At 36.6% G+C, this 17,411-nt stretch overlaps 1 protein-coding gene across 1 annotated transcript; it reads right to left on the bottom strand.

Annotated features, from left to right (window-relative positions):
• Nucleotides 1–8,855: 8,855 nt before the first annotated feature.
• LOC139117700 (NACHT, LRR and PYD domains-containing protein 6-like) lies at nucleotides 8,856–15,895 on the bottom strand. Its single transcript, XM_070680945.1, has 3 exons — nucleotides 15,778–15,895; nucleotides 12,921–13,130; nucleotides 8,856–12,432 (listed from the first exon to the last, which is right to left on the bottom strand). Exons 1-3 carry the CDS (start codon nucleotides 15,893–15,895, stop codon nucleotides 10,886–10,888), a joined length of 1,875 nt encoding a protein of 624 aa, XP_070537046.1. The 3' UTR covers nucleotides 8,856–10,885.
• Nucleotides 15,896–17,411: the final 1,516 nt, after the last annotated feature.

The following is a 17,411-nucleotide window of genomic DNA, read 5'->3' as shown; positions in this document are numbered from 1 at the left end:
TGACTTTGGTGATAGGGGGGTCACCATGTTTTTGAAATGCCCAATAGGGGGGGGGGTCAGTGTGTTTTTGAATTTTGACACAGGCTCATCATTGCTTAAAATGCTAGTGTCCGCCACAAATTTCATCATTCAGTTGTATTTTTCGGCGCGCCCTTCGGGCGCGCGTAACTTTAATAATCAGTCATATTTTTCAGCACGCCCAACTTTAACATATCAAGCATACATACATCAGAGATATCTGTATGTTCAATATTTTTCAGCGTGCTCTTCAAGCTCATTACTTTAATATATCAGACATTTTTCAGCATGCCCTTCAGGTGCATGACTTCAAGGCATATATATCAGAGACATCAGGATGTTTCATATTTTTAGGCGCGCCCTTCGGGCGCCATACTTTAATAAATCAGAGATATCTTGATGTTTGCTAAGTGAAAGTGTACCATTATGAAATCTGCATTTCATATGAAAAGGATGACAAATTCCTGATACTTTTCTGTTCTCTCTGTGGGAATTCAGTATGAGAAAGCAACATGCACAGATATTTCACAATATATATTTGATACAGTGACGTATTTTAGAGATAGAAAAATGACAAGATATCTTTCCTTCTCATTGATGCAATTATTTTCCTTTGTTTCACAGGTTTTCTGTAGAAAGATGCTTTTTTATGAACAAAATAACAGTTAAAAAGGCAGTTTTTGTCATTATTAGCTGTGCTTTTATGGTTTCAATGTTACAAGAAAAGGTCCTCTCAGACACTGTACAAATCAGATTTGGCTAAAAAAGCTCTCTGTGGCTCCTCAGGAGATTTAATTGGATGGTTGGCAAATCTTAACACCCATCAAAGTTTTTGATTCACTGCTTTTTCCTCTTTGATATTAATGATTGACATCCATTTCTGTACAACAGTTCAGGACATCTGGTTAAGCATAGAAAGTGTGAAATACATTCACAGCTCATTCAAAATACAGCTCATTCAAAATGTACTGTATTCAAACTTTAAGATTGACACTTTGAAATTCCTATCTTACAACTGACATGTCAACAATTTCATTAAAACATAGAATGACTATTTAAAATATAAATATATGTAAAATGTAATATATATATATATATTATATATATATATATATATATATATATATATATATATATATATATATATAATATATATATATATATATATATATATATATAATTTATGTCCACCTTTTGTTTTACTTATGTCGTGCCCAGGGGGGGGGGGGTCACCCTGTTTTTGAAATTTGGAATAGGGGGGGTCACTCTGTTTTCAAAATTTGGAATCGGGGGGGGCAGCCACTTTTTGACGGCGGCAAAAAATAATCCACCGGCCCCGCAGGCCGAAGAAACTGACCAGTCCTAAAGAAAGAGTCGTTGCTTGTAGTCTTACCGACTGAGTCAGAGCCGAACACTGTTCCTCATTATATTTAAAAAAACTCATTTTATTCGTAAAATTTTAAACATACAATGGATAAGTACGTAAAACATAATAATTGGAATTTTGAAAATTTCATATACAAACTTTGCAAAGCAGAATTCTTTGAATGATGTGCGAATATTGACAAAAATAACCCGTTCTCGGTAGCCGCGGCTGAGTGTCGCGACGTCTCGTTTGCACGTTAAATAATTTTATGAATAAATTTTCACTCAAATTGATGTTATAGTAAGTACCAAATAAATACCTTGCATTAATAATCCATAGTCTTTCCTATTTCCGCTCAATTTGCACAGAAAAAGTCCTACGAGAGACGGTAATAATGCATAGGAGCAGCTTCGGCGTGCTCTAAGTTTACCTCGACATGTACAGCTTAGCCCAGTCAAGTCAGCTGTGACCCAGCCACGAACGCATAACACAAGCGTATTAGTCCGTGGGCTAGAGGGGGTCTACGTACACCCCCCCCCCCAACAGGATAACAAACTTGTATTTTTCAGAAGTCTTGGGATCCCTAGAATACGAAATTGAATTTTCATAGAAAAAAAGATAAGGATGCAATAGCTGTTACGGTCATGTTTTGAAGGGTACCGGAAAATCACGATTTTGCAACCCACATGGCATTGCATTCTCGTCAAATCTGTCTTCTTGTAAGTAAGTTATCTGCTGAGCTTATTTTTAAACATAACCTCATTTGGTAGGTATCATTAGATAGGCAATTTATTTCTCTTTAAGATGACATATAGTAACATGCAATATCTTCTTCAATTTTTTTAAAAATATGACCAAAACTTACCTAATACCCCAAAGTTTAATATCGCAAATTACAGTAAATCTTAAATTCTACCAATGTTTAATGCAATGCTTTGTATGAAATTTGTTTTATTTGCTACTGGGACATGTAAGAAATATGAAATAGACTTTTAACAGTAAAAATATTGGAACTCTACAGCTGTAACAGTCATACTTTAAAGGGTACCGCAAAATCACAGTGTTGCCGAATTGCATGCATTTTTGTTAAACCTGTCTTCCTATAAGTCATCTGCTGAGCTTGTTTTTGAATATAACCTCAAAGATTCTCAAGTAGAACAGGCAAATTTGAAACTCCGTGACAGGTTGTTCATCATGAAATATGTGATGTGCATCAGTGACATGAAAATGATTGTACTCGGCACGGAGACTAAGTAGTCCGTAAAATGCAAATGAACTGACTGTATGTAAACATACAATGGATAAGTACTTAAAACATAATAATTGCAATTTTGAAAATTTCATGTACAAACTTTGCAAAGCAGAATTCTTTGAATGTCCGGCTAAAGTAGTCATAGGGCTGTTCACGGAATAAAACAGCGACATCTTTCCCATCGTCTGACAGTGTAATATCCATAGTTTAATTGAATTTTCAAATCCTGTGCAACCTTGTAACTGTATGGAGTACTGCGTACATCTAGTAAACGAAGAAATGATAGAAAACCTTGAAGAGCTTGAGTGCTATCTCGATACGTACTCTCTGGAAGAATAAACCGTCTATTATGACACCAGAGACAAACACAAATAATAGACTAAGATTTCTGTTTATACTAATGTTTCAGTAAGTAACTACGACTTATGTTGACAAAATATCATATTACTAGTGTAATCATCATAAAAGTCTAGCACGAGGAAATTTATCAGTACTTCTATTGGATGCACTGTATTGTCCTATACTTGTATGATCAGTGTTCGGTGTCCGGCACTTGCAGCTCTACTTGTACATCGTGAGTGTCTCAATTAGGCGGCGTAGTCAACAGACGAACTTTCCCTGCATCAACACTACGACGCCATAGGTGTGTGCAACGTTGTTTGGATATATTATCGATCGAAGGCCCGTGATCGAAGTGTGAGGCCGAGAAGGCCGAACCTCGGTTCGGCCTTCGGCCTTGGGCTTTACACTGCAATCAGCAATCCCGGATCTTCGATCGACTCTCATAGCAACGCCACACGCACCTGTGCTACGATGCAACCAATGTCACCAGCTTTTGGGTAAGTAAACTTGCCAGGAGGATGCGTAACCAACATTTATGCAACATAAACCTAAAACTTGCTTCGAGATTTTATCGCAACGAGCACGAGCTGGAACAGAGTCCGTGCCACTGATAGCACTGAGGTCATAGTGACTTGGCTCTGCGATCTCGGAAAAATTTTAAATAAATATATCTACCCATAGTGAAAATGGGCATACAGAAACAGGATAAAATTTAACAATGTCGATACTCACTGAGAAGGTGTATTCTGCAATTGCACGCTGTAGCCGGTTGGGACACTGTGCTCGGGACACTCTCTCTGTTTAGGCCGTCGATAATAAAAGCTGCCGCACAAGAAACGTAATTCCTTCGTTTTACTTGAAACCCCCTCCCCCCCTCAAAACGAAAGTTCTTATGCGATATCAATTTCGTATTATGATGCCGTTTCTGACAAACCTACACGCACCTCTCCGATCCGCAAGCCCATGAAAAAATACCGGAAGGGCATGTATTTCGCACGTTTGAAAATGTTTCACATACATGTTTCACATTGAAAAACCATACAAGTTTTTATTTCCCCTTCATGTCTTTTCGTTGTCTTTTCTGTCTCCGTATTTTGTGGTCATTCTGTTCTCGATGAATGCGAAGGTAGTTCTCGCTGCAAAGTCGCACATCGAAAACAATTGAAAATCCTCATGCGATTTTGGCGCACACAACACGAAATGAGCTTTTACCCCCTTCCCCCTAAACGAAAGAATAACGTTTGTCGTGCGTCAGCTTTTATTATCGACGGCCCTTTATGAATTGAAGTGAACTTTGGCACTTTGACCTCCGTGCTCAACCCTGGTGCTTAACGTACCTCAGAGATGAAGCCGCCTTCTACGGGCAGGTCATCCGAGTTGAGGCAATGTCTACAGTTAAGGACCAATATAATAGGGGAAGTTTTGTGAAATTGGGGAAGTTACTATGTTCGATGCGTCAATGTAGAGGAGGGTCATTTCGTTCTGTGTATGAAACATGATCTTTTTGCCCAATGATGAGAACGCTTTAATAGCATTTACATCACTAATTAATCATTGTGAATGTGAAATGTAAGGTCTTTAACCTACATAGAAAAGTTATTGAATGTCCACTATAATATATAGACTCGGACAGAACACTGAATTCTCGACTTATTATACAAAATGCATCCTCGATACGTTACTTTAATATATACACGCTCAGATTTTTTACTATTTTTTATAAATCATAGATATGACTTAAATCATTTTTAATATATAATTATCAAACACAACTTGTGTCGAAGCACGATATAAAATTTAATTCTGCTGTAGACTGTTTCATAATAATCTGGGACGATGCATTGAAATGCATTGAAGGTATTTTTGGTATTTAACATTACCCATAGAATAATAATGCATCAATAGCAACCAGAAAGAAGAGAATTAGTCTACTGAATCACTACTACTTTTCTGTAAGGGGGATTTCATATTCCTTGGAAAAGTCTTCTTCCGCTACTTAAGTTTGACGTATGAAAAAGGGCTCCGATTCGCTTCATAGGTTCAGACTATTGGAGTCAAAATCGAAAACAAATACGAAATGTTCTTGCTGTGAGTACGTTGTATACTCATATTTTAAACTTTTGGGGGGACAAATCAAAATTGATAAAGCGGACTGGGTTGACTGTTTCTCTCCCAAAGCTGATCACCAAGAGTCGGCAATATGGCCACCGAAACGGACCTTTGCGGAAGCTCACTCGTAAGTATGCCGTTAAATGTAGCAATGTCGGAGAAAGTGGGATAGAAACGTATACTGACAAAATAGCAAAGATAATCGGAGAAAGTAATGTTAGGGGAGAACCATTTGATTTCTGGGGGTATGGAGAAAGTGGGTATGGGAGCAGCTTGTTCCAGTCAGACTGACAGCAATATGTTTTTGTACTGTCAGACCAGCATCATTTTTTTCCAAATGGAGTAACAGTGCAATTTTTTATTGGTCATAAAGTGTGTAATGCTTTGTTCGTAACTATACCACGCCACTGGTTCACAACTGTAACTATAAATAAGTTGTTCTGTGCATGGAGAAAGAACTAGCAGTTTGTATGAAAGATGTCTACCAACCATACTTCTGCTACTTAAATTTTTATGTACAAGAGTAGACTTGGTTCAAGTCTGTGATTTGTTCATGTATGTGTGGAGTTAACGCAATGATATGGATATTTTTTTCATGTGAAACGCGCCCCTGAGTGGAGTGGACGCGATGAGTCGGATGAACGCTATCCAGGGGAGTTTCACCCGGAATCACAGACTTGGCTTTTAGCACCTGCGGATGACATAGCAAACTGCTCCGCAGAAGTAAAAGATCTGGAAATGGATAAATTTGGGCCAAGCTTAAAGTTTGTATCACGGCTGTAATCCACAGTCTGAAAATAATCTTTCAGGCGATGAGGAAGCTTGTCATGGTATAAATCCGAAATGAAATCACAAACACCTAATTTATAAAGTTTATTAATATCGAGCAGACCTAATATTATGAAAAACGGGATAACGATTCTCTGAAGCCAGAGAATGTAATATAACGTACACACATTTTCTTGGTATTTAGAATGGGATTTTAATAAGATGAGTATGAACTTCCCCAGATTTCTAATTCATATGTGATATTCGGTTGGATAAATGCTTTGTGAAGTAAATACTTAGGTACAAAGTTTGGTACTTTAAAAAGACTGCTTTCTTTCTGATACAATTATTTACATCTTTGATATGATCTTTCCAGGTAAGATGTTGTCAATTTTTACTCCAACAAAGGAAACAGGCTAACACTTGCCATGAAATACTGTGTAATTAGTTTTGCTGGTATTGATTGTACTGTTAACCTATAGGTATCACACCAATCAGTTACATTTTTGAAATGACAGTTTACAACAGAAAGATCTATAATGCTTATTCTGCCAGGAAAAGTGTGAAATAAATTCGAGTCGTCTGCAAGTAAACGGAAATAAAAGAAATTTGAGGAGTTTGGAAATCGTTTATATAAATTACGAACAATATGGGGCGAAAACTAGCACATAATCATTTTTAGTGATATTAAACGACAAAAGACACTTACAAAACTCATTTACTCCACATGCCTTAAAACTTTGCTTGGTGTGTGTATAGGAACAATTTGACCCCCGCGATCATTACTCGCTTTTCCGATTCTAGACTTGTGTTTCATGTTAGGTTCGGTTACACCTTGTTAAACATTCCTTCAGTCGCATGGTTTTTATAGTGCGTCTAATGGCTTTTCCAAAAATACCTTTCACAATATCATTCTGTGTTATTTTCACTTTGAAATTACGAATTGATACGAACTTATTGTTATTATCTGTGCTTTTAAAATATTACTGGTATAGATCGCAGCAGGGATGGATGATGGCAACTTCGATCTACGGTTACACCCATTACCATCAACATTTTCCTCGAGATCCATAATTTCATGTTTCAGTTCGCCCCACTGCTCATGCTATCGATTTCATTTGATAGCAAATCAAGCGTTCGTAAAAATGGGTACAGAAAAATTACATCTCATTGTGCATAGCTCGTATTTTGATTAAGGACACCCTTCATTCATTCATGGTTTACAATGCACGCTTCATGGTGTTTCCAAAAACGAGCGAGCGGAAAACCGATACTTGTTGCCTGGGAGATGGGGTTAGCTTGGTCTTGACTTTTCGCAAGACTTAGTGTGCTATCGCGTTAGCCCGAGAAAACCTAAGCATAGAGCATGTGAGCCAAGCGACTTATTCCCTATGCTAGCGAGTGAGTGTGCATCTAATGTTAAATATATGTGCCACGGTTACTTCACGGATAACTGCTAAGCGTGATGTCACCGTTCAGACTTTGTTTTGAAATTTGTCGACCCGTCGGCAGTTAACTTTGTTGTGTTTTGGGGAAGTTCAAATCATAATTTTGCCGTCGGATTTTCTTATTTTCAAACTTTTGATTACGGGAGGGTTTTGAGGTCAAAGAGTCGGATGAATCCCACAAATTATGGAGGCCTTGTTGTCATTTTTCCATCGTCCATCTTATTATGATATTTTGCGTAAATATTACTACGATTTGAATGCTGAAATATTTCTTATAATATTGTTGAAATAAAATTAAAATGAAAGAAAAAAAGAGATGTATACTTTTTGTACTGAGATTAGGTAGTTTGATCATGAATTTTTGGAGTATGAGTGGATGACCACTAAAGGTAGAATGTGCCTCAGGGACATATATTTGGACTCTCAATTTTGTTAAATACTTTTTCTGATCTACCACTTGTGAGGACTCATTTTAAGCTCTTGGAGTAAGGAAAAGTTCACCGTCTTAGATTTACTTTTCGTATGGAGTAAACATGTGAATTTCGGCCATTTTGAATTTCAAATATCGGTGAATGTGAAGCAAATTGTTTTTCAAGTACCAAACTTTGTGCACGTTGACCCCTGATTGTCATCCTTGTTTCGGTGAGAAGATGGTTGAAATTTTGAAGTCTTTCACTTACCAAATGTATGCGACCTTCAATGATTCATTTATAGATTACAACAAACAATACATGACATTGTACTATTTTTAAATCAAGGAAAAAATAAATTGTCCTAAATAATCAATTTATAGACAACGCTAACAAGTGTTTGAAATACACCTAAGCAATTTTAGCAATATGAAAATGATGTTTTCTGAGCTGTGAACTCCGATGGCGCTATACGGCATTCCCAAATCGATGGATGTGATGCTCGACAAGTACCTTTTTTTAGTCGTAGACAAAATGTTCAATACATCAATTTTTATTTAGCTAAAAAAAACAATAACTGAGACAACTGGCGTGGGGTCATTGTGAAGATAGTCCACATATACGAGTGCAGCCTCCATAGTGCATTATAGCTGCATCTTTTTGGCGAATTTGGATTTTGATTGCAATCAACGGGTGTTTCATTTAGCTGAATAGACAATCTTGACCATAGTAAATATGGGGAATAGTTTAAATTAGCGACATCGTAATTTAGCACATATATAATGAACACTTAGGCTGAAAAGAGATGCTTGCTGAAAATGCTTGTTTTACAGGACGCTGATATCAGCGAAATTATTGTGCGCCCTCAACCAATCACACGTCAGGTTCTTTCCTATCCCTTTCAAAATTGAAATACTATGAAAAAACAGTGATTCATTCTGGGAAAGAATGTTCATTTTTTGAGATGATGGTTACTTAAAGAACCAAGTTTCTGTTGTCGCCAATTTTTAGTGAAAACTTTGTGTCCATCAGCTCATAGTCGTTTGTATCGTACTATAAATATGTGCAGCACTATTTTGCAGTTCAAACTCTTGCATCTAAAAATGAAAGTCTTTACACCGGACGTTTGTTCTAATATCCGTCATTACTTTATTTACAATTGGAAAGGATCGCTATTTGAAGCGACCATTTTACGATACGCAAGTCACATAATACATCAAAATCAATGAGACAGGGAATTTATGTTTTCAAAAGATAAAGCCCTTCAACATATGGATTGAGCTATACCTAGAGTATCATCACTGATTACTTACTGTTGGTAAAGACATAATTTGCAATGAAGTACAGTTGCATGTTGGTGATATCAGTCATAAATACTGAGAAGTTTTTTAAAGATGTACGTAAGTGTGTACAATTTGTTTTGATAGTTGTATTGAGTAACTACAGGTATTTACTGTTAAAACAAATAAATTTATAGTGGCTACAGACACTCAACACAGCCTACTTTATCTGTGCAAATTTTCGACTACAATGCAAATCAATGTCTCATTACAATCATATATTATACTAATAAAAACTACCAAGAACTTGTGGCCATGTGTAAACAGCCGTTTAAGAACTTAGAAGTAAAATGAGCTGGTCCTAAGTTGTTGCTACAGCAATATGGTCATTACCCAAGGTATAATACAACAAAAATATTTCACTCCATTTTGTATGTGCTATTTCAACCTTACAACACTGTTTCAATTAACAACATTAAGCATTTTTGAAGCTCAATATATACATACATACACCACCCTCTTTTAATGATAGTTTTACTGCTTTGAAAAAAAGGGTATTTGAATTTCCATTTATTAAGTTAAGGGGTAATACGTCAGATAACCCGAGTTAAAATAATGTACCTAACTTTATAACTGTTTGATTAAAATAATGAAAAAAATAGTAACCACAAGTAAAAATATAAAATAAATAAGTAAATAAATAAGTAAACAATGAAATCAATTAATTAATAAGTAAACAATGAAATGAATAAACAATAAATTGTGTAATAAATGAGATATGTTTACGTGTTCAGAAAGAGTACATATACTTTATTACATATATCACTTGTCATGAACTTCGCCTTAATTGTTACAATACTGAATTGTGTGCCAATGGTATACATCGGGTTGGATTAGACAATTACCCTGTCTCTTCTTTAATTCTATGCGACCCATGGTATGTTTTACTTCATAAAACCATTCACCTTTTGTTGTTTGTTCTGATTCCATGTACGTTATCTTCTCAGATTTTTTACTGTCACCTCTTACAGAAGCCTTGATTGAAGTCAGTCTACTCTGACCTGAGTCCATAAGTTTGCTCATGGGTATGAGTATACTACTCATCAGGTGTTCAAGGTAGTCAGCATTGCAATCTGTAATTATCATGCTAAAATGATTCAGGGTCATGTTTTCCCTCAACGATGCCACTATTTTAGTTTCAAATTCTGATTCAGAATTAGTACGGTGTGTGTAAAAGGTTAGAGACAGTGCATGTGTATTACGTCTAATGAGGTCACACACACCGTGGAATAGTTCAGGTAACTTGACTTTTATTGAAATATCAGTCAATGTTGTGTTTCCTGACAGTATAGCTAATGTTTCACTTTTGTGAGTACCGTATTCACTATCATAAACACAGAGAGATTTGACCTCAGGATTAATGCTTTGAAGAGCTGTGTTAATGTCCATCATTATATCACTGCAGCGACCACTATGAAATATCGTTATTCTTTTGGTGCAGATTTGTAGAGGATTATATGTGATGTCTTTCAGAGTTTGCAGATAAACATCATCTGTCAATTTGTAAAATTGTAATGTTATTTCTGTCAAGACTTCATTTTTCTCAATCCTCCTAAACATTGTATTTAAACAATCAGTCAACGAAGGCAGGGAAGTAATCCCTGCAAAAGAAACACCTATGATCAACGATGAAATGCGTACATGTCCTTTGTCATCTTTAATCATATCTGATAATTCATTGATTACCTTCACTTCCCTTTCACCTGCCTCTAGGATAATGGTTAAGGATTCTAAAGTGAATGAGTTGTATCTTAGCGTTTTCGATAATTTAGAAATTTCAGTTTGATTTGGTGCAATTACAATCAAATTCTTGATGACACTCGCCTTTAATTTTATAAAATGAAGAAAATAGTCAAAGCTGCAATCCATCTTCCTAACAAAAAAATTGTCGCAGGAATTAAGCTTGGAAAAAAGACTACATATATACCCTTATCTCTAAACTCAGCGGTTACATACATAAGTGTAGGTTCATTTTTGACGCACGGGACAATTTGTTCAGGATATTGTGATTCATAAAAACATTCTAAACAGACTCCTGGCATAGACTGTGAGTCACCTTTTTGAATTAGTCTATTGAATTCAGTAAACAGTTGCTTACATTCACATTCATCTGTAATCCCAGCAAGAAATTTTAGTAGTGTTATATGTTCGTTGGGGTTTTGGAGAAATGTTCTGAGAATGTCAATTTGCCCCTTTTGCAATGAAAATGCAATTTGTAGCGCTGCGAAAAATTCAAGCCATGTTCTGTGATAGAAAAAGTAAATTTCTTTTACTTTAATTTTTGAATGACCAAGATCTTTGACCAAAAATCCCAAGTCAAGTGATCTCTTAGAAGAGATATCATTCTCCGTGAACTCTGACCTATCGGCCGTGTACGCCTTGAACGAATCAAAAGCCAATTTGTTCCTGTCATCTAAGATTGACTTGGGTATTTCTCCCTGTCCATCTAGGGTTATCTTCTCTTTTATACAATACCTTTTTAATATACAATTAAGTATCTCAGAATATAAACCTGAAAGTGTTTCTGGGAAATGGAGTTCTGCCTCTGAACTGTCTTCTTCCCAAAATATACAAAGAAATGAAATATGCAGTGGATTTCTCAGCAGATCTTTTATAAATTTCTGACTCATTTCTGACTTACGTTTTTTAATTTCATCAATTAACTTTTCACCTTTCTCCTCGCTATTTCGAAAATACTTTTGAATGTATCCTTCAGTATCCTTTGACGTAAATCCTTTGACGGTTAAGTACAAGTCACATTCCTTTAAATATTGATCACAGAGACGAGGCCGAGTGGTGATAAGAATTGTACACCAACTGTAGTATTTTTCATTAATATGGTCAGGAATATCTGAAGAGTTCAAAGTTGATTTTTCCAGTTCGTCTAGTCCATCAAACAGAAATAAAACACTTTCCTGTTCCTGGGAAATGAGTTCCAAAAGTTCTGTTTTTGATATGTCTGTATCTTTTGTCAACAGTTGATTGAATATCTCATCGACCACTTGGCCTTCACTTACATGTCTCATTTCTAAAAAGAAAACCAGAGTAAACTGATTCAGCTTATTACAAGACCAATCATATGCAAGCTTTCTACACAAAGTTGACTTTCCCATGGCCGGTGGGCCCTCTATTCTGACACGCCTTGCATGTTCTCCTTCAATTGGGGCTTTGAAAATGTCATGGAGATTATTGAGATCTTTACCAACTTTTGCAGAACCTCTCCTCACTTCTCTTACTTCAAGTCGAGTGTAGATATCCTTCAGTTCTAGTTTAAGGTCGTCATTCCATGGAATAGGTTGGACGCTGGAATAGTGGCGTTTGTATAAATCCTTCAGGAACTTCATAAGCTTTTCTGTCTTTTCGTTTAGAACCAAGTCGCCTATAATGAGGAAAATAATCTAGACTAATATACGTTCCATAATTATATGACCCCTGACAGCTTTCTGTACTATGGCAAGTGATCAATTTTGCAGACTTACCCATGTAGTAATATTTAATTTGCTTGATAATTTGATAGTCGCGATGGAAACTCTGAATCCAAATTGTTTTTGACTTTCATATTCGTATAAATGTATAAATTAAACAGAAGAGTAAACTTTATACACTAATGCTGATTGGCTCACAGAATACCATTAAATACCGATGTTTCAGTCAGATTACAAATGAAGGACGTCATTAGTCTGTACACATGTCTGTAATATTTTCACAATTTAACAGATAACAATATTGGTGACTGTCGATGTATAAAGTTAAGGCTCAGTAAATTAAACACCATCATACACTTTAATATAGTATACGGTGGATCAGTGCCTTGACCCATGTATGCCATTCAAGTCACAAACGATCAATTAAAATAGCAACTATTACCTCGATTGCATTGTGATCCGGAGTGTAACTTTTTTGCTTGATCATGAAGTTTGACCTCATTCAACATCTCCACCAACATCGTTGGGTCATCTTCACTGATCTTGCCCTGATCCATCAGTTCAATGAATAAGTCCATCGGTGTTGACAGTTTTTCAAGAGATCGTGTTGGTATGTGTTTTTTACACAGACGCTTCAATGATTGGAATTTTTCTGTTTCAAGGAAAAATGAACATTCAATAACTCAACTTGATGTGTTGGAGATACTGAGACAGGAAGAAATGATAAAGGATACTTCTCGATTAGGTAAATGCCCTTCTTTCCATGTAAACATCGTGTCAAAGCCCGATCTTCATCAGTGACTTTGTCTTTCTCTTTGTCGAAACATCTTATCCAACCAATCTTGTTAAACAAAGGACAATTTCAATACATAGGTCAATTCTGTCAAAGATTATAGGATGTATGAATTATAATGGCGGATCTATATATTTAGGGGTTTTTTTGCGTCGCAATCACAAATGATTCTTTCTTCCTCCTATTTGAACCGACAGTTTTACCATTTGGACTTCTTTTTAGGAGGGGAGATGAGATACATGTTTGATTTATTAGAAAGGGCACCACATGTTGTAAATTTAAGTTAACCAGATAGCATTTTGAGGTGAATTCACTTATCGCAGCCAACCAAAACAGACACCCCTCTTCTCAATTGAGAGATCTGAATTTACACTAAACCTACCCGCCAGGCTCTTTGAAGCAGAAATTAAACCAGTTCATAGATGTCTACTTTATGCAATATTACTGACTTCGGTCAATCTGCTTACGAAAAATGTATTTTACTGTCCTGTTTGGCTGACATTTAAACGTACGGTTAATGAAGACTCGGCTGATTATTTTGACTAAGGTCGTCACATTGGTCAGATATCGTATTGAAAAATAAATATTATATTATATAAAGATTGACAGAAATGGGTTTGCTAAGCTATGAAAAAATCACAATTGAACGATTTCTTCAGGGCCATGTTTGATTCTACGGCGATAAACCACGACGTGCATATTAAAAATAATATTACTATGTTCTTGTACAAGGTTTATGAAATCGCTCAAACATTTTCAAGAAATAGCTCTGGTCATGAAAACTGGCATCCAACAAAAATAATGCAACAGGAATTTACATTCATGTGTAGGTCAATGTTCATTGTCATTTCAACAAATTTGAATTATTTTGTTCTATCATGTGTCTGCATAATGGCTCCGGACACTAAAATCGTCGTAGCAAAATGATCATCTCGCCATTTTGGATTGTATCGGGACAAAAGTTGACGTGCATTAGTAAATTATAGTACATTTGTCATGCAAGGCTTGTACCACGTTTGCAGGAAATGGCTTCAGACATGTCCCAGTAACAGTTCGAGACGTGAAAAAATCGTAAAAAAATCGCTTCCTAGCAGCAATATTTGACGACTTCTTTATAAAAAAATTGACGGGGATATGTAAATCACAGTAAATCCTCCTTATGTACAAACTTTGAACGAAATAGGATCGGGCATGCCTGAATAATCTAAAATGCAGAAAAATAGCTTCCTTGCGGCCCTATTTGATTGGATTGTGAAATAAATATACGTCATTGTGTTGTACCATTGAGCAGGAGTCGAAAGAACTTTGTTCAAACTTTTTCAGAGAAAGCGGCCGGGCAGCACTGACGCACTAACGAGAATTCAGTGAATTCATGACCTATATCGGTTTAAATAGCGGTGTAACCTGCACGCAAGGGGAGAGGGTTGATATAGTCACCGTTCAGGATCACCAGTTCAGTCGATCGTGTGCAACACGTATAAATGACCATGGAACCACGAACGTAACTTTATGATTCAAAGGTTTTCGTTTTTGCTCAGTGCTAATATTAGCACAAACCATCCCTGTATTAACTGCAAATACACGCTATTATCTAAATATTAAACGGCTTCTATTTGCAAACAGCCCTCCAATACAGGAAAATTATACCATGTTGCCCTGATTATCGTTAGGTGACAGCGAATATTGTGTTCAAGTAAATGATCGACATTATCAGCACATGCGCATTCGTGTTCCTTTTCAACACTCCAATCATAATATATTTGATGACATTCCACAGAATTTGGGTTGAACTTGAACGATTTTCAAAGTGATTCCAGTCGTAAAACATTTACGTGACAAAAATACCTACCTCATGTAAACAACTTCTGAATAACTATTACTGACACCGGACACCACCTTGGTATAGTGGTCATTACGGAATAGTGAAGCAAGCTTAGGTCGGTTCATATTTTATGTACAAATTCAAAATATCGATGCCCTTTATTTCCGTGAATGTATACAATTGGCAAATTTCACGAAAACTATTAAGTGAAATACCTGTCAGGAAGGTAAGAACAACAGAAATGAACAGCACACGCTCTTAGTACGTATAGGTTCTACAGTTGCTTTGACAAGAATGGTTGAACTTTGAAATCTATGGCGACATTTGTTCATGAAGTGAGCTGAGACTGAGGACCAGCAGGCCGAACGGCCAATATGGCAGCTTTCACTTTTCAAATGGGGCGTCTACCAACCGGAATATGGTTGGACAATAGACAATAGCTCGCTGCTACTGTCTATACTTTGAGTGTATGATCAGCATATTCCACATGGCAGTAGATTGCGATTAAATTCGAAGGTAAGACCTGCTTGTCTTGTACAACATGTAAGTATGAGAGTCTTTTCTGTGGTAACTATATGATGAGTACTAGACAAAGGACGACGTCACGCTGCGGCGGCAGTACAGTAGAGGTAAAATTTCCGATGTTTTTGGAAATGTCAGAATACATAACAAGAACACGCATACCTTCAGATATATCCTCTGATATTCTGTGTAGAATTTTTATGAACGGGTCAATCCTTGCAGCCTTTTCAGCGGGCTCACCTTCGGTAGAACTTGCGGTACCATGTTCTGCGGTCGCCATGTCGGTTAAAATGGCGCCATATGGGACTTATTTTGCAAGGCAGGGTTCATAGAAAACAGTTGGGAGATGCTTATCAATGGTTAATGAAATGGACCAGGATGAGAGTTACAAACCTTTATTGATATCTAGAGTGAAAATGTCGGAGACAACGAGAAATTAACACGTATAGATTTATTCGTTCTAAAATATATTTTTGGTGAATGCCAAGTTCATTAGGTCGAGGGTATTCCAACCAACTGATTAATACTTGTGAAGTTCAAAAAGTCTATCAACGTACAGTCATCAGTATAATTGTAAACTGTAGTCACTCCAGTCCGCTTAGAATATACGTATATTACTGACTGAAAATCCCCATTCTATACTAATTAATTGTAAGTTCATAATGTTCCTCAGACGAGTGCCCACAGTATATGCATTCATTTTAAGTTCAATTCAGAATTGAAAAAAAAAGACTGAAAATGAAAAAGGGTAAGCAACACGAAAACACTTTCAGACAACACTGACTCTATTAGAACATTATAATATTTATATCATACAAACCATTAGTTTCAACGAGTCAAATACACAAAAAGATCTCAGTGAGAATATTTAAGAATAATTAATAACTAAAGACGGAAGGATTAGGTGTGAGCTAAATGTCGAGGTAATTGTTCGGTTGTTAACGGAATTATACCTTCTGTATGTAGTTTCGGGTTGACAAGCGCACTTGTTGGTTTGCAGCTTGCCACGTGCAACGCCTGTACACGACCATCGAGAGATCATTCCGTTGGCTGATTCAAAGAAAAGGACATATTTCATTGAAATGTACTCTTTCAATATATTCACTGAAGACTTTAATAACGCGGCAAATCTAAGTGTGAGTCTCTCCCCGCCCTTACACAGATTGAACCCTTCCTTATTGGGTACACTATTAATAGCAATAGCATCGATTTGACTGGTTGACGGTTTGCGCCTTTTATGTCACGCGGACATTAAATGTCTGCGCCAGACTTGCTTAAGCATGATAGTAGATGATCACCGTGAAAAATATAGTTCAACCCAATAACTTCCTCGTAACACGTGATACTCAAGTATCTGTTCCGCTTTGAATAGGTATTTGCATGTACATTGAAGGTTGTATAAATTCTTGCTTGGTGACGGAAGTGACCTCGCTTGATCTTTATTCAAAGCTGGAGATAAAGGGGAGATATTTTGAAGATGATCAAATTGCCGCAAGCAACGTCGTTGAAGAAAAAGTGAATTGTGCCATTTCGGATAACTGATGTTCTTCAGATTGGTTAAAATTTACAGCAATTCCCTATCAAACACTCAAAATCATATAGCTAAGCACTGTCGAGGTCATTCAGATTAAAATGAACCATGCCGTCTGCGCCATACGTTGCCGGGATGTGTGCTTTGGCTGATGGTACCGGACATAGAGGTTTGCTACTTCCAAGACTGTTGTGTTCAGGAACCGAATCTTATTATTGCCACGTCACGGTGACGTCACATGTTTTTTCAACCGCCTTTCATTCAA

Source organism: Ptychodera flava, chromosome 18 (assembly GCF_041260155.1).
Source record: "Ptychodera flava strain L36383 chromosome 18, AS_Pfla_20210202, whole genome shotgun sequence".
NCBI lineage: Eukaryota > Metazoa > Hemichordata > Enteropneusta > Ptychoderidae > Ptychodera > Ptychodera flava.
Note: the sequence above shows the minus strand (reverse complement) of the source record. Positions and strands in the feature narration are given on the sequence as shown.